Source organism: Hakea prostrata, chromosome 1, assembly GCF_041222555.1.
Source record: "Hakea prostrata isolate BN-2017 chromosome 1, UWA_Hpros_2, whole genome shotgun sequence".
Lineage (NCBI taxonomy): Eukaryota > Viridiplantae > Streptophyta > Magnoliopsida > Proteales > Proteaceae > Hakea > Hakea prostrata.
This window is the reverse complement of record NC_142600.1, coordinates 73,932,594-73,953,269: the sequence shown is the minus strand read 5'-3', so window position 1 is coordinate 73,953,269 and position 20,676 is coordinate 73,932,594. Positions and strand designations below refer to the sequence as shown.

Here is a 20,676-nt window from a genome sequence, read left to right as displayed (position 1 = left end):
CAACAGCTACACAGACCCCACTGTCTCTCCTCAGTAAGTAACCCAGTTCTCCCTTCTCTTCTGTAACAGCAGCATCTGAATTTTTAATTTAAGGAAGCCCGAAAGAGGAGGGAGCCATGTCTGCTGCTGGTGTTGTTCTGTCACAATTGGAGAAGCTATACTGACAGTAGGCCTTCAGCTGAGTGGAGCTTTACTGCTATGGTAAGAACCTCTGCTGGAGTGTGAGACTTTCCTTCAAAAATAAATTTGTTTTCCTTGCCTCCGATGAGCTACAACATATACAAGCTGTCAATCCCGAGATCCTTTTTCTACCATGTTTATCACCACTCACTCTATCCAAAGTCTCAATGAAAGGAGGTATCTAATGTAAGGATTTAGAAGAACAAACTACAAGAAGGACCAAATTTATCACTTAATGCAATTAAGCCAACAATTGTAATCTCTCCCTTAAACTGCTTCTTCATAACTCTTCTCCAAACCCACAACTGCTAAATATTTGTATGTCTTTGGTTCTTAACCCCTTTCTCATAATTTATTTAGGAGTAAGAGAATTTTAACACCAATGACATGTCTTGGTCTACTATTCATATTCTTTGTCTCACTTATGCTGTTAATCTGTTATTTCAGACTTTTATTTATTTATAAACTGTTGGATGCTTCTTTTATTACCAAAATGGTGAAGGTTGGCAACCTTTCAGTTGTCTCTTGTCTCCTTCCTAAACATTACAATTAGATTGTACACCAATGCTTTCTTCTGCAACCAGATCACAGGTTCTTTTTAGGATTATTGCTGTAGCAGGTATACTCCATGCAATTGGAACAGGACTCAGTATCTAAAGTTACTGAAGTGACATGAGAGAGTACAAGCTGTAAATGCAAAATCTTCACTCGCAGGAAAAAGAAGAAGAAAAAAAACCCTTTCTAATTACAGTAAAATATTCCCAAATTCTGTAAGCTGAACAAAACCACCACCCAAAAGATAGAATCAAACTGAATGAGAAGGATACAGTAACACTGAACAATCAGTAAAAACAAGTGACTAAAACCAATACTCCCAAACAGAAAACTGCACACCATCTCCTTACAGCAATGAGGTTCAAAGTCAAGAATATTTCTCAACAAGTGCCTGGACAGCTGAGGAGAAGAAAAAAGCATGGAGAACTTCCCAGAGGAAACCTCAGCTGTTCGGTTTTTGTGATCATCCGATTACTTTCATACTGACTATGTCAGAGAGCCTTGTATGAACTTGTTCAACCCCTCTTGAGGAAAGTAAAATTCTTTTTCTCCCTTTTTAAACATGTAATATCCTCTTGTCTTGATGGGTTCTGTGCATCTAGCTTACTCGCATGCCTCAGTGCTACTTGAAAGAACTGAAAACCTGTGTTTTTCAGAAGCTGTGCCACTTATTTGTTCCCCAACCTGCCGGAAATTTGGAAAACATAGCAGAAATATCACATCTTCACATACATAGCTCGTATATTACTTCTTCTGTTAGTTCTTCCAGGATTATATCCCTCATCTTATTACCAACAGCATCAATGTCAGATCTTAGGTCCATCCATTTTTCATCTTTTGCCATGTCCTTCTGTAGAACCCGGTCAAGTGTAAGTGGCTGATTTTGGGGCAGAAGATGAAAATCAATGCCTTCCCATAATTCACGGAAGAGATTTTTGCCTACTGGGATTGGCCTAATGTTAGGCTTGGCAAATGATATCCAAGGGGAGCAACCAAAGTAATGTTCATACATATCCACTAGAACTTCATTGATGCAATCAAAGAGCAGCTTCTGATCACTACGAAGTTGACCAGACAAGGCCTCCACTTCATCAAACAAAGGAGGGTCTAGTAGCTCATCTGAATATTGCATTATCTCCAAGAATTCATCCCAGTTTCCTAAGCCAGAGATTTTCAGTACTGACTTTACATAGTTGAAGGTGGACCTTTTGTCCTCTCCACAATTTACATAGGTTTCTGGATCCGAACTTGCTGACAACACAGTTGAAGATTCCTGTTCTCCAAAATGAATCTTTAATGGTTGAATTTGTGGCTCAACTGCACATGTTTTAGTTGGATTAGTGGCAGAGCTTATTCAATGTTAAATATAAAGCGCAAAATGACAATGTTTTTTGAGTGCCATATTTCCTAAACTACCCTACCTGGCCGAGATATAGTGCTTCCCGGGCTGATAGAATCTTCACCAATGAATGGATCAAGAACAGACACGGGACTCGGCTGCTCCAGTTTGTCATAAATGCCCTCTTTATCTTCAATTTTATGGGTAAGTACAGAGCTTGGTGAGGAGGGACCTGAAGCAGAAGATGAGGACTGATTCTGTTGATGTAAGTCCTGTAGAAGAACAAAGTGTAGTTTTAACCTAGAGGTTGATATGATACAACCACTGTGAACAACATCCATAAAACACAACAAAAGTAATTTGCTGATCTAACAAAATCCGTATAAGGAACAGGTGTTTACCAGCTTCAAGCATTCATCAGTTTCTTCTTCCTCAAAGACATTGATTGTATCAGTACTTTGGTTTGTTGTGTCAATGCCTGTGATACAAATTGGCTCAGAGAGCATTTCCAAGGGGATATTCTCTTCCAGGAATTTGCAGTTAGTTACTTCATCAGTATTTACATCAACTGCAGAGATTTAAAGAAATGCTAAATGAAATTGAATCATAAATCTGGGATTTTGCTCCCCTTTTTAATGCACATTGGAGGGTGAATAGAGCCTTACCTTTTGGACTCAAATCCTCATTAACAGAGCTAGTGCTTTCCTGTATTTTTCTATCACAAGGAAGACTCCATAAGTCATCTGAATTTGAGTTCAGGACTTGCATCGTTCTGTCAGCTGCATCATCATTACCGCTAAGTGGAGCCTCTGTATTCTGCCTTAGAGGCATTAGATTGCCAGGACTGTCATCTTCTTTAAGCGGCCATACATTCTCACTGGTTATCTGGACATTGTCATGAACCTGGATGTTCATCTGTGAAGTTGAAAAGGCATGTTCCTTGTCTCTTCCAGGTCGGAAACTAGGTGACACACTGTATTCAGGCAGTGAAAGGATCCTCCCCAGGGTCTTAGGGATCTGTTCACTTGACAAATCCACATCTTTTCCAATGCTAACCATATCAGCTAGATGTTTTATAGCTTCAATGTAGATATTGGTTTCTCTTTCTTTAGATTCTTCAACATCTTTCATGTCGGTATTTCTGCCATCAACACTGGCTGGAGCATTTTCATTTCTAGTCATTGATTTACAATCCTTTGACTGATCTGGCAAGTGGTATTTAGACTGTCTTACCTTGCCTCTTCCCTTGACATCCATAGGACTGGATGTTTTTTCAATGGGAGTTTTTATTTCTCTAGGTGAACTCCTCTCAGTGACCTCTTCATTAATTCCTTCACTACCTCCTGGTTCTGCGTGTTTGCGAAACATTCTGTGCAAACCTCGTTCCATTGGAGGCCAATGATGCTCAGCTCTTCTTTCTCCCATGACATGTTTCAGCTTCCTCCTAATATCCGTAAAAGAAAAATGGGAGGTGACTCTCATGCTTCGTTCTTCATTTCTCAAGCTAGGACTGGTTTCGGTTCCAGAATTTTGCTTGCTTTCTGGTCCAGGTTTCAACAAGATTATTCTATTCAAGGCCTGAGAATCATCACCTCCCTTTGATGGGTTTATATTCTGAGATTTGTTTTTTCTCCTGAAGAAATTATGCACATTCTGCTTATGTAACTTTGTATCACAGACTGCCTTTTTACAATCCTTTGGATTACTGCTCTCTTCTGGCAGGGGTTTACCTCGTCCAGCCACTGCTTCAGCATCACATAGGTCTTGAATAGCTTTCACCAAAAGAGAGTCTGGATCCTGTAGCAGTTTCAGAAACAGTTCTTTGTTTGACTTCAACAACTCTAAAGCATCCATTAGTGGTTTTGACTGGTGGCCTCTATTCTGCTGTTCAGCTTCAATGAACTTCTGATGAAATGCCTCAGTTGCCACACTCAGTTTTTCTGAAATGTTGGGGCTCTGAACCAGCTGCATAATAAGCTTATCAAGACTGTTATGCTTCTCCAAATTATTTCTTTCTTGTGCATTACATAAATTTCCTCCATTTTTATGGTGTGAATGTGCTTCTTGGGTATGATGGAATTGATTGCAGAACTCTTCCATGACTGAAGCTAGGTTGACTTTATTTGAAGATGGCTCCTCTGTATTTGGATCACATGGTGGTTGATATTCTAAGCTTGCAGAAGCTATAGAATCATGGATGTGCATATCATTGGCTCCATGGCAGGACTTTGTTGACTGTTTGTGGTTCTTCCCAAAGTTGTTTCTGCTACTTGAAACAAATTGAGTCTCTTGCGTAGTAGCATCTCCATTCTTATGCTTTGGGTGGTGCTGCTGCTCATTTGACATCTCTTCTTCAATGAGTTTCTTCACACTTGTGCTAGCCAAGCCAATCTTCTGTATTTTTCTGTCACCATCCTGAAACATTTTAAGTTCAAATAAAGGACTAACATGTAAGAATGCTCAAAGGCATATATTTGGGAAATGACTCTAAAATACATACCAAGATGCTGAAAAAACACGCCTTGAAATCTAAAATTTCAATGACCATTATTATGCATACTTGCGTATGATAAGGAGAGCATAAAAGACCACGTGCATATTGTGGTAACTCTTCCAACTTGAATAAGAAATAGGCTAATTATAGATTATTCTTTTTTTTTTTTTGGAGGGGGGGGAGGACAGGAAGAGAGGCTATTAGGTAGGTTTTCAGGCAAAAAAGAAGCCCATTAATTGAGTACCATATTAATTTTAAAAATTAATTTTTGCTCAGAAGGGGGGAGTGTTTGCAGCTGCTCAAAGAGAGGACCAACAATTCTCCTAGTTGGAAAAGAAGCCAATAAGAAAGGAGGAGGAAGTTAAGCATAAAGGATTTCTGAAGAGGGTGATGTAAGTGGAGAGGCTTTCCTCAACTTGGGACCAGAGACTGGCATATGGCATAAAGAAGAATATAAAAGTTTATCACCCACTTAAAAGTTTTGTGGTATTTTTCACTACTTAGCCAGGTTGTCATGAAATTCATATTAAGCAGGTTTTCCTGTGTTCTTGAACAGGAAATCCAATGACTTAAGGAGTGGCTTTCCTGTTTCTCTTAATGGAACTTTAAATGTTAAAACAAGTGGCATATCTTGGACCTTGATTTCCTTCTCTTAATAAGTGCCTGATAACTTAGGATCGATTTGCCTCTTAGGATGGCACATGTTAACTTCTCAGATTTATCAACAATATCTGTAACCCACACAAAAACTTAAGAAATCTGCTGACTAAATCTTACTTCATTTGTCAACCAGATTACCTAGATTTTAGCAGAAAATGTATTACAACAGAGAAATTTTGGCTGTTTCTCTATTACTATCTAAAATGTAGCTATTTTATGTTATGCTATTGATTTTTTTTCTTCCTAAAAATATGTTAAACTTCTTTTCAGCGAATTATGTTCAATCAAATGAAGCCTTAATGATCAGTTCAAGTGAAGAGTGATTTTTATATTGCATTAATTAAGATCTTGAGTAGGGCTAATTTACTCCTTGTTCATTTGAGGGGGAAAGCAGAAAAACAATTGTTTCGACTCTTGTGAGTGGTATTGAATCTATCACCAAGTTCAGTCCTTGTAAAATGACTTTACTTGTCAAAGAGGAGGCCCATTCCATGATATACCTTCAGTTGATATATAATATTTTTCTGGAGGAGGAATGCAAAAATGTTGATGGAAATTATCAGGAAGAGACTTACATCAGTGCTCGAACATGTTTTATCCACACCAGTAAGCAAATTATGTCTACTCTTCAAATATCCACCACCTGCAGAAGAAAAGTCAATAGCTTCAACTGGAGGGCAATAAGTTTTCAACAACACTCATAAAAAAAAAAAACCTGGGGCAAGCAAGTAAATGGGCACTGTTCAGAGTTTATTAGTTGTTAGTATTCTTAATCTTTTACATTCTCGAGCTGTAATTTGTTAACAGCAGCGAAATATTAGCAAATTTAGGTATTGTATGCTTATTCTGCAATTCTTTTTTAACCCACGCTCTAATTCTGACGGAAATTGGAAGAAACTTTCTAAAGAAACAAAATCTGCATGTCACAAGTTCAAATTCAACAGAAGCCAAAACTCCTTCTGAAGCCATACATTCAAGTTCAGAGGGTGGGAGAGAATCTAGTAAGTCATGGAGTAAACATAATTAATTAATCTAAGACATTCAGAACTGAAAGAAGAGAGTTTTTTTTTTTCTTTTTTCTTGTGGGGGAGGGGGGGGTGTGTGGAATGTTACCAGCAGTGTGTCTGGTCCGACTTTTTCGATCTGAAAGTAGTTTCTGAGTGATACGATGCTGGCGGAAGTCAAATAAACTAATGAAACCAGACATACAGCTTGACTGGTCTTTCTCATTGTACAGGGGATGTCTCTTCGATTTCTTCGTCATTCTTGATTATTCACTCCAGAGCTTGTTAAACTGGTTAATCTTAATTGGCTGGTATCAGACCTAAAAATGCAGGAATTAAAAAAATGAGACAAATCAGCAATATATTCCAAAAACACAACAGCTAACTCATAAATTGCATATCTAAAGGTGGGATGATGAAAAAACCTCTATAATTCTTGGATACTTCTGTCAACCCTAATATATGGTAGAGGGTAGAGAACAATTGGACATTGAAACATGCAAGAAATAACTGAACATGACAACGATCCCTGAACAATGAATGTGCATTACTGCCGTCACATTCCAAGACACTATCTCTCCCTCTCTTTCTCCCTGATCTCATTAGCTGGTCCTTGAAGCCATCAAGAAAATATCTGGTTTTTTTATCGAATGCCTCGCCAAGCAGAAATTTGTAGCGAGAGACAGTTTCTTCTAATCCTAGTCTTCTCCTTAAAGTAATTCTTACTAGCTTAGAAGGAAGGAGGAAAACGCGATAATTGAAACAAGAGTACTATTTTTTCTCAAGTTGGAGTAGATCTAGTATACCTGAATCAGTTTGAGTACCCTGCGAGTGACAAGAGTCGCAGAAACTTCGGCGGAAAGAAAGAATCATAGAATACAAATTTTGCTCTGCTGGCATTTTGTTCTTTTGAGGCCGTTGGGGGTGGTGGCTTCTGAGTATGGAAAACCACGAAGAAGAAGAAGAAAACCTGGAATTGTCAGTATTAATATCAAGAGAGGAGGTAATCTTCGAAAGAAGCCAAGAACCAAATTCCAATTTCAAACTCTAATCTTTCCAATGGGTAAAGCTAAGAATCGAGCTACTTTTGCTGGAAAGGAATCAAAAGCTTTCGCCAATCCAGGTTTTCCGCCTTTAATTAAGCATCTTTCAGTTAAGAACTCATGAAATTTTTGCTAAACCGCAATTCCACTTAGCTGAAACACCAATTTAGCTAATTAAAGCTTCTATCAACTTCCATGATCCTTGACCGAGATTCCTGATGAGTTATTTTCGCCTGTTCCATCTAGTCTTCAAAATTCCAGTACAAGCAAACTGATCACAGGCACTGATCGTTCGCCTTCAGCCACTATGAAGAGACTGCGAATCACTTCAAGCCCCAGTTATCATTCTCCTTTAATTATGAACTCGTTCTTAAATGCCGATCACTTCTATTCTGGATCTACGATAAACGATCTTCTGAAGAGGGGAATTCCAAGCTTTTCATTCCACAACTGAAAAAGCTGAGAAACCGACAAAAAGAAAAATCTCCTCTCTCCTGCATCAATTTCCTCAAAACTCACAGACCTTCTGCACATCCAGACTGGAAGAATATCTCAAGATATCAAAAACGAATTTTCATCTTCTTTTTAATTCTTTTCTTCAACTGCTTCACCGACCAAAAAGTAAAGGGTAATCATACAACAACGAAGAACTTTTTTCCCAGAGTGGGATGTGGGGTGGAAGTTCATGTGGCCGCCATTGAAAGCAGACGTTGGTGGAAGAACCGACGAGGACGAGAATGAAGAAGAAGACTAAAAAGCAGAGAAGGACAGAAAAAAACAGAGAGAGGAAAGTGAAGTTAGAATGGTCTACGCATAATGACATGGCGCAGTGGAAGAATGCGCAAGAACAGTTCAGAAGAAGAAGAGAATCGACATGGAAGGTCCCCACCTAAACCCTTTCGTGTCAAGAAAAGTCGAGTTTTTTTTTTCTTCTCTGCGAATCTACGTTCAGCCATTAACATTGATTTTAAGGACTTGGATGATTATGTAGCGGTGAAGGGCAAATCTGTAAATAGGGGTTGATTTTTGTCTGGTATTGGGAAATGAGCTGAAATAGCCGTTTGTTTCTGTTTTCTGAGGGTGCATCTCGTGATCCGTACGAGAATGTTAGTGCGTTAACTATTGCGGTCGGGGAACGTTCCGAGAGTATCAGCTTCTGTGTGGTCTGGGACCCACCTTACAAGATCTCATACCATCCAAAAGGATCCAATAAAGAGTTAAATTAAAAGATATAGATTAGATACCGATCGGACTGTTCCCTGTTGACTGCATGAGGTAGATTTTTTTTTTTTTTTTTTTGTACCGGTGTTTCTTTTAATACTATAAATGTAATGCCGTCCACAAGGTCGAGCCCAATACCTCTTCACTGAGAAGTATGAATTTTTACCACTCAACCAACCCTACATTGGCTGCACTGAGGTAGATTTTATATCCAACTAATGTTAGTATCTCGGACAAACTTGAATAATGTGCACCCCCTGCTGCCTACGGCATTTAATGCGAAATACTTAAGTTCAACTCTGATATCTCCAACTCAACTCTTAGATTAAGATACATGGTTTTTTTTTTTAATCCAACATGTATAATTGCAAGTAAAGCACAGTCAAAAATCCCAAATTAAAATCTCAGGGGGTTCTTAGCTGGAAAAAGGGAGTTTGGATTCTCTCCCCTCCTGGTCACTTGTCGACCCACAGGGTACTGTGATGGGTTCCACTATTTTAGATTTTTATTTCTTCTCTTGTGGACCCTTGTAAATTTGTAGTTATAAAACTGTCGACATGCTTTCCGTCACTTAACAAAAACAGCTAAAGAATCCTAATCTCCTCCGTATCACCACGGAAGAGCGCCACCTTATTTAAATTAGGGGGAATTTTTAGCGCCACCCATTAAGTTATCCTGTAAAATTAATGTTATCCCTTGAGTTATCTAATTTATCAATCAGACGAGTCTGATAAAAATACATCAGAGACAACTCCCAGCTATTAGGAAATCATAATTAAGTGTTAATGTAAGCAAGCTAAATATTTCAAAATGACAAGAATAACCTTGAAAAAAAAACCCATGCTCAGACTCATTTTTTCGTCTGTCCTATTGTTTGGGATACATGTCTCATAGATAGTGTTTTTGAGCTTAAGACATAAGGATAATTTTAGAAATTAATGACTAAAAATTAACTGAGACTAACTGTATTAGTAATAGGGAGTTTGTATGATAAAATGAATAACTTAAGGGAGAACATTAATATTAAGGGTAAATCGGAAGGTGGTGCTAAAAAATTTCTTAAATTATATTTAACTACTACTTTCTAGGATGTAGTCAAGGGATGCGTAAGTTGGTATGGGTAAACCTAATTTATAAACCCAAAAAATAAATAATAATTTTTTTGATAATAAAAATAAAGGTAATAAAAAAAATGGAAATTCGAAAGTAGGGAATGGTCTGCAAGAGTAAAAAAGCTGTAACTTTGCCTCTCTACCATGAAGCCTGCCTCACGTTGATAACCTTTTCTGTGGACGATGGGTAAGGCCCGACAGTGAGAGCCCAAATTCAACTGGGCCCCCACGACAAACAAAAAGCAACTAAGCCCACGTCCATTACCCACTCTGATGGTGATTCATTATCTGATCTGATGACAGGGATTGGCCCATAGTTTATATAAGCTATCAAAAAAAAAAGCATTTAAGTTTCATGTAAATGGACCACTTTCACTATCTTTATACCATTAACTTTATTTATGATATAGTGACAGTGGTCCATTTACATGAAACTTAAATGCTTGCTTGCTTTTTTGTGTGTGTATGTGTGTGTTAAGAAAATGAAGGCCGTATACAATAATAGGGTAACGTTTTATAAATGATTTTCTTTTGGAAGAAAATTTCATTTATTAGTATGGGAATGGCATATAGAAATATGGAATGGACTCACAAAGGTCTAACAACCATAGATGGAATACATTATTCCTCGATTACTCGGAATATAGAGGCACTTTTGTTTTGGCAAATCAACAGATTATGTATGATCTTTCTTTTCTTGGTAAAACACGTTATGCATGATCATGTACGTGGAAGTTAGATTTTCGAGACACCCTGGTTTTAGCACATGAATAGATTATGTGTTTCTTTCGATGATTTGATAGAGTAAATCAGTTTGAAATAGTTACGTGTCAAATTATAGATTCTAATATTTTATCTATTTACATTATTTCAATGATTCATATAAGTAGTATTGGCAGTGGGAGTGATTGGTTTGAGTGAGTCATTTGTTACTCTTTTTGTTTTTTTTTTTTTTTTTTGTAATGAAACTGTTCATTGAAGAAGGGGCCGAGGCCTAGAAAGTACAGAAGAGTCATCTTGGGAACCAAGAAAGGAATGTGGCCATTCAGTCCTATAAGAGCAGGTGAGTGCTTTCCTAGCTAGGGAATGGGCTAAGCCATTTAGCACCTTAGAAATATGTCCAAAATCACAATATTCAAACTTCTCCTTAAGGATTCCTATATCAAACTAGATCCCAGATATTGGCGATGGAGGATGAGGGTCCTGAGATAAAGACTAACTGCCACTTCACAATCTAAGAACACTTGTATCCTTTTAAAACCACGATGGCTGCACTCAAGAAGCGCTGATCTAATTGCCAAAGTTTCACCGATTAACTCCTCTCCATAAGATATTTGTTCAGATACAGAGACCACTACTTCACCTTCATAATTATGAATTGCAAAGCCGATGCCACCAATATTGTTTTCAAGGGAAAACTCTGTTACTCTTTTTGTAGCTACTATAAAAAATTCACAACTAAAAGCAATACCCTTGGGTCTATTTATGACAAATTGTCACTTAAATGTTAGGCACTTAAATTAGCTAAAAGGTGAATGTAGGGCCATCAAAGTAAATGTAATTGTAATTCTCTCTTTTCATGGGAGACAAGATAGCATTTTCACGTGTCTATGTGTCTAAGCATAAGATTACATAACCATACACCATTTTGGAAGGGAGTTCCTTTCATTTGCAGTGTGACGGACTATAAACGCATCACACTAATAGACAGTTCGAAAAGAAATATCATCCATACAGGTCCCATATATCAAAACAATAGACAGAGAGAGAGAGGCTAGCATGCATGTAGAGTCCAATGCTAAATGCTCTAGAGACAAACAGAGTCTGGTCCCAACAATTGTTGCTAAGAGACTATTTCAATACCTTAATTTCAAGCCACAATTGTAAAACACTGACCATTGTAGTAAGGTACACCCTTGCAAAATAGTGACTATTAAAACCCTAATTTTTGAGAGAGAAAGAATTGCATGGCTAGTAAGATCTCAAATTTGCTTGTCCTTGAAGGTATTCAAATAACAAAACAAGAGTTGGTGGCAGACACATGAAGCATTTATTCGAAAACCTAAACCTTATTCCAACTTTCCAACCAACATGGGGAACGGTAGCCTTGTGGTCTATCAAACTCACCTCCCACCTTTATCAAATACTTGTTTCTGAAGGAAGAACATCTCAGACTTAACCACAACCACCTCATAGAAAGCCTACCAAACCATGATTAGATGGGAAAGTTTTCTAAAATCAAAATCAATGAAGAAATAATATTAGCTCTGTCTGGTTATATATCCTTTTTGATCTGGTAACAGTTAGATTTCATAATTGAGATAATCAAAGACATTACGTACTGATGCATCATGCATTAGGGTTATGATTACTGGAACTGGGGCTGGTGGGTGGTCCTCATAGAATAACAATGGGCAGTTAGATCAAATGAAGTTATCTTAATTACTATACAATGGTAGTTAGAATTTGAATGTCACGTTTGGCTTTTGTTTTCTTTTGCATTAGATTACGTTTGATTGTCGAGAAAAGGAGAAAAGAAAAGATACACAAACTCGTTATTAGTTTCATCATTATTTTTGTCTCAATATGTTTTCCTTTTTAGCTAGTTTCAATTTTAAAACTACAAGATAATTTTGTTTTTAATTGAAGATTCATAGAATTCATACGATGTGGGATGGATCAAAGCTAACTTTTCTTTTGAAACTCACGATTTTATATATATTGAAGATGAGACTATTATATATAGCATCAAAGAGACTCGAACCGTGACTTCTCCACTAAGAGGTATGTATTGATCATTACTGTTATACCAAATTCTGGCTTAGACAACCGAACTTAAATTAACCGTTCGGTTTGTTTCATCTAGTCTTGACTCGGTTCAAGGAATCTGGAAGAAACCTATCGGGAAGTGACTCTTTCTTGAGACCACCCTTATGATATTGCCACGTGAAAATGTTGACATGACAACATGAACGTTCAATAGATATCATCAGAAATCTTACTTCCCAGTGAAGGTAGCGAGATGATGGGAGACAACCTGCTACAAGCGTGTCAGAGTATTAAATTCAACATTTAATGCTATGCTCCTACACCTTAAGTGCTTAATGCTCATCATAAGGATGTTAATCCATCCTAATCTTCTTGGGGACTCCTTCCTTATGATTTATCTGGAGTTTAAAAAGGAACACGTCAAATCAAAGGATCACGTTCGTCCAGATCACTAACAGATCTGAGGGAAGGTGTATCAAGTTCATAGCTTCTCCAGCAAGCTTGATGTTACAATCCATCCAAGCACTCCATTCCGAATAAACAGATCCAATGGTCAAGATTTGTCTTTTTCAGAACGAGCATGTAATTTGTCTATAACGACGTTTCTCTTTCTTTCTTTCTTTCTTCTTCTTCTCCGGCGATGTTGCTGCTGCTGTTTTTTTTCTTCTTCCTCTCTTTCATTCTTCTTCTTCTTCTTCCCTCCTCGGCGGTTGAAGATAGTTCGCGGAACGAAAAACAAAAGAAACGAAAGTAAGCCAAGATTAGTCTTGCAATAACTCTCCTGCAATTACCCAAGAAACCCAAAAACTCTTTGAACATTAAATCCTCTCAAGCAAAATCTGAGTTATCCATAATCTGACTTGAACGTTTGAGGTGGTTTCTCATCTACAAAGGCGACCCACTTTCACCATTTGTCTTGTTTGCAAATAATTGATTCATGTCATCTTCAAACCAATTCAAGAATTGACAGATTTTGGGGCAACAATTACCAACTGAACCAACCCTTTGAATTCAATAAACTTATAACAGTGTGGCCTTGATGAACCCTTATTATAGGTAGAGATGTTCGATGGACCATTGTTGACAAAGACAAGGGTTTCAGTTTTCTTTTCCTATTCCATGTTCTTGTTTTCCTTTTTGCAGCATTGGATGCTCCCTTTTTTGTTTATCCAAAAAGTAATTGGACCCAAACATAAAGAAATGAATGTCACTTTAAATCCAATTATTCATTCATCAGTTCAAATTTTAAACCCTCTTAAGTGCAATAAAGTAGAAATCTACCTCCATGAAGCAGTAAAATCATGAGTCATTTCACAATTAGATCATGGGTTTTGCATCATGAAACCTTTAAGTGAAGTGAAAGATTCAGGTAATATGGTATGAAGACACATAATTGAAGATCAAGATTTATAGTCATTAGGTTTTAAATCTATTAACTTTGACAAGAAAGCTATCATTGAAGAAGAGTCAATCAACTCAATGGATAAATCTAATTGTCAGTTCGATCAATAGGTTGGTAATTACATGATTCAAAGTCAGGAGATTTGTACACAAAAGCTATCTTGAGTCTTGACAACTCTTAACACAAACTAATTCTACAGGAGAAGCAAGTGAAAAGCATATCTGGAAGTACCCAACTTGCTCAATGGGCTTGGACACATATGAATCAGCTTCTTCCAATTTTCTTGTCAGATCCTCAATTTGTTTGGGCAATCCTGTAGCTGCAGAGACCTCTCAGCTGCTGTTTGGGCAGCCATGGCTGTAGCTGCAGCTTGTTCTTTCAACTTTAACTTTCTATTTGACATGTCCAGGAAGAAGTGCCACCTGATAGAAGAGTAGCATAGATGTTCTCTGATTCTTAATTCTGGATATATGTTAAACTGAAGATATAACTAATGAAAGTGAACTACAAAAGTTCAGAATTTGGTAATCCAAAATAAAGACAAAGAGTTGCAAAAAGCCCTGTTCAATAGCATCAACTGCACAAGAGAATTCAGCTGTAATCCTCTTCAAATATTACATTGAGGGTTTGGTTTCAATGGTGTTTGAATAAAAGACACTTATTTTGCCCCTAAATGATTACAATCTTATCCCAGTCAAATACTTCTAGAACCCAATGATCTAATCTTGAAAGGTGTGTTGAATAGACAAAAGGAAAGGAAAGAAAAGTAAAAAGGCCCAAAGCCCAAACCATCTATGGCACTAAGCTAAAATTAAACAAATTAAAGGAAAAAGGCCCAAAGCCCAAAAGGTCAATGGGCTGGGTATTGAAACAGGACCAAGATTATGAGCTTGGTAGTGACATTTAGGAGTACGATTGCTTCTCCTGCAACTTTCGTGCTCCGACTCCGAGACGACCGAAGGAATAGGGGTATCGATGTTAGGGTCTTCCTCAAACACTTGCTTGTAGTCGGTGTTACCCTTCGAAGGTAGTAACGGTTCTACCATTCAAAATGAGGTTCAACTTCAGCGCTACACATTTAATTGGAACCCTCGAAGGGGGGAGGCCGACAAAGGGGCTAGCCAAAGTCCTCAGGTAGTTAGGGATCCCTAGGAAAGGACAAGTCACAAGTGGAGGCAGAGGGGAGAGGAGGCGAATAATTGGATGGGCCTGGGCTGGGCCTGGTCCAGATGGGGAGGGAAAGAAAGGAGGCAGGAAAGACGAGAGAGATGGGTAGGTGGCTGGGCTAGGCTTATGAGATGGGCTAAACTAGAGAGGCTTAAGTTTCGAGTAGAGTGAGAAGAGGGAGGAAGGGGAGGTTGGCCCATTAAATGGGCTGGGCTGGACCGGACAAGGCACAAGACTCGCCCAGATGGGTAGCTCAGTTCAAGTGGCTCAAGCCTCAAGGAGAGAGTCATGGTGGGGCCCGCAGAGAGTGCTATCTTTGCATAAAAAAGAATGACCACGCTTCAGATTTCACTTCAATTACTCTTTTTTATTTATTTTTTATTTTTTCAGATGCAACTTCTTTAACGTGGTGACTTGCAGACCATACACAAACAACGTAATCTCATCCCAAACTGTGTGGATAATCAGAACTGCTACACAGTACAGACGATGATTTCTTCAAAATTTGCTTTTCCAGAGAATGAAAAGGAGTTCGAAGCTCCCAATTAACTTCTGTTAACCTTCATCTCTGCTTCAAATCCCAGGAACCCAACTTCCATTAAACCAGAAGAAGGCAGATTGAATCTCGCCCCCACTGCTTCTCAACATGTCTGGAAGAATCAGCAGCGAAGAAGAGAAAGGAAGACAGCAAACATCGCAAAAGCAGAGCTCTATCAGATTTTTCCTGTCTTTCCGAACACTCTACACGGTCACCATCATGGTTGTCTTTCCTGCAACTGGACTTGTAAGCATTAAAGAAGTGTCATTCACACTTTTCTCCTTGATCTACGTTTTCTTCCTCTCCAAGGTAGCTTTCCCAATTCTGGATCCTTCCACTGATCGCCGAGTCTTCGGGAAGAACAACAAGTTCCTGAGTTTCTACGTTCCCTTCACAGCCCTAATTGGTCTAATTCTCCCAATCAGTTACATCATCGATGGATTTATCTTGAGAGGTGAAAAGGAAGAAATCAAAGCAGCTGCTCCCCATATCTTCTTTCTCTGCAGTCAAGTTTTCATGGAAGGTTTTACATTCTATGCCGGACTCTCAATTCCGGTCTTTGCTTTTGTCCCAGTGTTCTACAATTCCAGGAGGATTTTCTCTCTTGTGGATTGGTTGAGGGCTGAGATGGGGAAGACTGTGAACGACGAATTGGTTACTGGGTCTGCGATAAGAGTTTATTTTGGGAGAGGAATTGCAGTGGCCAATCTGATATTATGGTGTTTCAATCTCTTTGGCTTCTTATTGCCAATCTATCTCCCTAGAGCTTTCAAGAGATACTATGGCTATAAGGAGAAGCTTTGAACTTTGAAGAACTTTGAAGAAGCAGTTCTTTCTTCTCCTTCTTCTTCTTCCGTTCTCTAGGTTCATATATCCATTACAGCTCATTTCTCTCATCGTACCTAGCTGATAATTAATAGGTTTTTTTTTTTTTTTTTTTGGGTAGAAAGGGGTTTTATTAAGCTGGATAATAAAGCCGGATGATGGGATATTAATATGCCTCAGCGAGAGTCGAACCCACGACTTCTTCATTAAGAGGTGTCGGTTTATATTATAGTGAAATTATATATTGCACCTTCTACTTTATGAAATTACTATTTCACGTGATTTCAAATCGTGCTTTATGGAATTACTATTTCACGTGATTTCAAACAATATTAAGTTTAATATACAATGACCATTTTAATGTTCTTTAAATTCAAGAATTAATACTTATAAGAAAGAGTTCCATTGAAATGGGTGAAGGGTAATTTTCATCTGGACCCCTGAGGTTTGGTCTATGTCATTTTTAGTCAAAAAAATTAAGACTTTGCATCTACTTTCCGTCTGAAGTCATTTAGCGTATCACTTTTATGATCAATTTGCCCTTTATTTTTTTTAATTTGAATTTTTACATAATTTAAAAACTTGAGGATTCAGATCAAGAATATTTAAACTTGAGAATCCAAATCAAGAATTCCCTTTAAATTTCTTCAATAGTAGTCGTGCTTCGATTCCGCTTTTCGTGGATTCCGCTTCTGCATCTTCCGTGGACCGAAGATATTCCCCTTTGGTTCTCTGGCTCGGAAGCAAACTATTAGAAAGGAAGAGAACCAAAGAACTTCCTATTTCTTCCGTTTGAAGATTTTTACGCTCTTTGTAATCTGGACAATTATTTGGCGGGTTAATGGCTTGGGGTTTTGTGTTGTGTTGGCTTCTTTTGCCCTTGTCGTTGTTGTTCTTTGTTGACGACTCCAAAGCTTCTTGGGCTTTGCTTGGACCTTTGCGATTTCACCATCGTGTAGAGGAGAGAATCGGAGATGTAGAATGAGGAACCATGTTTTTCTAACCAATCCGATTGCACGTCGGCCGCTCCGAGGGGATCGGCCGCTACACGGGAAGATCTTTTTAGGGTTTACAATTTGTGTACTTTCCCTTGCAAATGTCGAGGGAAATATCAAGAATTTTTAGGGTTTACAATTTGTGTACTTTCCCTTGCAACGTCGGCCACTACACGAGGGGGAAGATCAGATTTTTAGGGAAAGATCAAGAATTTTTAGGGTTTACACTTTGTTGTGTACTTTCCCTTGCAACGTCGCCTCACGAGGGAAAGATCAGATTTTTAGGGTTTACGGGGTACTTTCCCGTAATAAACATTAGCGATGGTAGGACCAAAAAAAAAAAGGAGAAATAAACATGGAGATTATGTATGTAAAAAAATTTAATTAAAAAAAAGGGCAAATTGGTCATAAAATGATAATCTGTCCTTAAATTGACTTTTTCTATAGTACAGGGGAGGCAGATGCAAAGTCTCAGTTATTTTGGACTAAAAATGCATGAGCAAACTTCAGGGGGTCCAGATGAAAATTACCCAATGGGTGAATAAAGACCGACCAGGTTCAGTACGGTTCGATCAAGTCTTGGTCGGACCTTAGATGAACCAAGGCTTAACTTACTCGTTAGGCAAAGAATCCTAGTAGGGTTCGACTAACTCCCTAAGTCTTCCGGGAGATTCATAGTCAAATATGGAACATCTAGGTCTCATGATCAAGTTATTAAAGACTTTGACAAATTAAGGAGTTTGTACTAAGAAAAGTCTTGCTCTACTCAACGACCTAAACAAAAACAACACTCACAGCGGATTACACTCTTTTGAGAAGTGTAGAGCACTTCTAGAATTCAAGTTAGACTCTATAATTGTATGGTCAAGGTAACCTCTTAAGCTATAAATATCCACACCTTCACCGTTATGAGGTACACATTATTAAGCTATTCTTACTAGCATTGAGATCTACAGTCTGCCTCTTTGTTTAAATTTGTGTGCTTCACTAACTTGATCGTTGGAAGCGTTACTCGATCAACCCGATCGAGCATGTTTTTGCAAGTTAGTTTTCTTACTATCCGAACATGATTTTGGATCAACAAATGCAAAGTCTATTTTACTCTTATTTAAAATGAAATATATGCAAAATTACAACTTTGACTTCGTTGTTGAGTCATAAAAGAATTATCAATTCTGGTGTCAACTTCATTCTAGAGAAAAATCATGAAAACTAATTTTTTTTAAACTTATTATTTATTTAGAGTAGAAAAATAATTTAATTAAATATCAAATCAATATTGATTAGCAAGCCTCACTTAGGCTCTTTTTGGTATCAATTCTCATTCTCTATTATGCCTATTTAAAATAAATAAGTACAAAATTCATTTTGGTCAAGAATGAAAATGGTTTGGGAATTTTATCAAATTTGATGGAAATGTTTGGTGTCAAATAAAATTGTTAAAATGATGTAAACAAGTAAAAAAGAAGGAAATATGGTTGTAAGTGTGATTGCTTTTTCCCTCTCTCTTTAGCTTGTACTTCCAATGGTATGATTCTCTCTTCCTTGGCAAAGTTCTTTGTTTTGGGGTTTTCTTTTTATATAAAATTCTGTGCCAACATTTAAATTGAAATTTCTCATATTGATGTGCCCTTAGAGCTATCTTAAATATTTTAAAAGATGAAAAGATGCTACACCATGGGTTAACAAAGGTTTTTCACGACAAAGTGGCATATATGTCGTGAAGAACCACCGATGACAATTGAGAAGAAGAACACAATAATAACCTAAGAGAAGAAAGCACATAATTTCACTATAAATAAAGAAATATCCAGAGAAGATATTTGGGATGATTAGAAGAGGGGGCTTCTTTTATATGGGACTAATATACAACATTATAAAGGTAGACAAAGAATGGGATTTGATATATAATTTTAAAAAATGATATAAAATTGTAATTTAGTTATAACATCAAGAGACAATGGAGAGATTTCAAATCTATGAAGTTATAATTTATAAAATTAGATGTTTGGTTGTGGAATGAAATTTGTGGATTTATCTTAAAAAACTATTTAATCGAAGTGATTTTTGTGAATGTGCAAATGTATAGCTTTTTGAAATCTTGATTTTACCCTTACCAAATATCTGATTCACTTTTTGTAAAAGGTGAATCTTAGATTTCATGAATCTAGATTTTACAACCAAACGATATAATTTTCAGATTCAGGAAACCAGAGATTTGAAATCTCTAGATTCATGTAACCAAACGGGCCCTTAAATAATCTTAAAATAAGTTATATGTAGCATGTGACTTTTGTGCTAGATATAAGGTTATACAAAATACGAACAGACGCTTAGTAAAAAATATTGGGTAAAGCTATTATGAAAATTACTCCCGAGTCTCCTTGTACAAAAACCTTAGGCACTAGATTCTTGCACCATTTTACATAAACTATGTAAGATTGTATAAATGACTGATATATCTTCCATGAAAATAGAGATTTTAAGGACATGGAAATTACTTCTCATGGCCTTATCATATCCTTCAACTCATCAACAATTCTAATGAAAAATGGGGCAACTATAAATTTAGAATAATTTTGGGTGGTTATGTTTTTCGCTAATTATCTTTGAATGTTCTTCAAAAATTTTCTTATTCTTATTATTTTTATGTGAGTGGATCCCATAATTAAACACAACATGACGTTAGGATTAGAACGATCAATCACACACAATCGAATAGAAAACAAAGAAAAAAAAGGAGACATGGATTTTTCCATGGTTCACCTCAATATGAGGCTATGCCGAGCATTAAGTGTTTCACTATAGTTAATATTCGATTACAAGAGAATATATAAGCATAAGCTCAAATTGTAAAGAAATTTCGAGTCCCACAAAAACATAGACTCTCTCCAGGCTATAGGGGCGCTCCCCCCCCCCACCTCCGCTGAGACGGCCTTTCCAATCCCCCGCCTGCTCATTTGGAAACAGGACCTTGTGTTCATCGACAACACAATATGAAGCATGAGTCATACTCAACAAAAGGTCTGATAGGATGAGTTATTGAGCTTTGTTATGGATGCTAGTAACCTGTATAATCTTTCCACCATTTAGAAAAGAAATTAGGTGAACCAGTAAAGGACCAAGTAGAGAGGTAGAGAGAGGGGTTTCAGTTTCCACTGGGTCTTTAATCTCGCATGACACCCAGTAATGTTTATTCTATGTCTCCCTACCCAAAAAGCAGAGTTTGGTGGAGAGTGGACACTCCTCCATTTCAATTAAGAAGGGGAGAGGTGGGGCTGATAGGTATGGGGCCAGTGTGGTGTGCAGGATTTTAACCTTTTCTCTCCTGAAACCAAATGGAAATTTATCATTTAATTTCTATGCAGTGTT

At 37.5% G+C, this 20,676-nt stretch overlaps 2 protein-coding genes across 5 annotated transcripts; one reads left to right on the top strand and one right to left on the bottom strand.

Annotated features, from left to right (window-relative positions):
- Nucleotides 1-583: 583 nt before the first annotated feature.
- On the bottom strand, nt 584-8,216 carry LOC149029980 (uncharacterized). Of its 4 annotated transcripts, none has more exons than XM_089142303.1 (7): nt 7,039-8,216; nt 6,342-6,552; nt 5,804-5,871; nt 2,740-4,489; nt 2,476-2,552; nt 2,157-2,346; nt 584-2,052 (listed from the first exon to the last, which is right to left on the bottom strand). In XM_089142303.1, the coding sequence occupies exons 2-7, from the start codon at nt 6,490-6,492 to the stop codon at nt 1,460-1,462; spliced, it is 2,829 nt and encodes a 942-aa protein (XP_088998429.1). In that variant the 5' UTR covers nt 6,493-6,552; nt 7,039-8,216; the 3' UTR covers nt 584-1,459. The 4 variants fall into 4 exon arrangements, with proteins under 4 accessions (XP_088998429.1, XP_088998428.1, XP_088998427.1 ...); XM_089142302.1 differs by having other exon boundaries at nt 2,476-2,642; nt 6,342-6,540; XM_089142301.1 differs by lacking the exon at nt 7,039-8,216 and adding an exon at nt 6,658-7,032 and having other exon boundaries at nt 2,476-2,642.
- A 7,376-nt stretch (nt 8,217-15,592) lies between these two features.
- Nucleotides 15,593-16,288, top strand: LOC149029979 (uncharacterized). Its single transcript, XM_089144256.1, has one exon. It carries the CDS (start codon nt 15,593-15,595, stop codon nt 16,286-16,288), a length of 696 nt encoding a protein of 231 aa, XP_089000382.1.
- Nucleotides 16,289-20,676: the final 4,388 nt, after the last annotated feature.

Coding starts and splice junctions, on each gene's coding strand:
- LOC149029979 (XM_089144256.1), top strand. CDS start 15,593: ATGTCTGGAAGAATCAGCAGCGAAGAAGAGAAAGGAAGACAGCAAACA.
- LOC149029980 (XM_089142302.1), bottom strand. CDS start 6,492: ATGACGAAGAAATCGAAGAGACATCCCCTGTACAATGAGAAAGACCAG. Junction 4,490..5,803: donor AAACATGTTCGAGCACTGAT/GTAAGTCTCTTC, acceptor AAAATGTTTCAG/GATGGTGACAGAAAAATACA. Junction 2,347..2,475: donor CTGATGAATGCTTGAAGCTG/GTAAACACCTGT, acceptor GTTCTTCTACAG/GACTTACATCAACAGAATCA.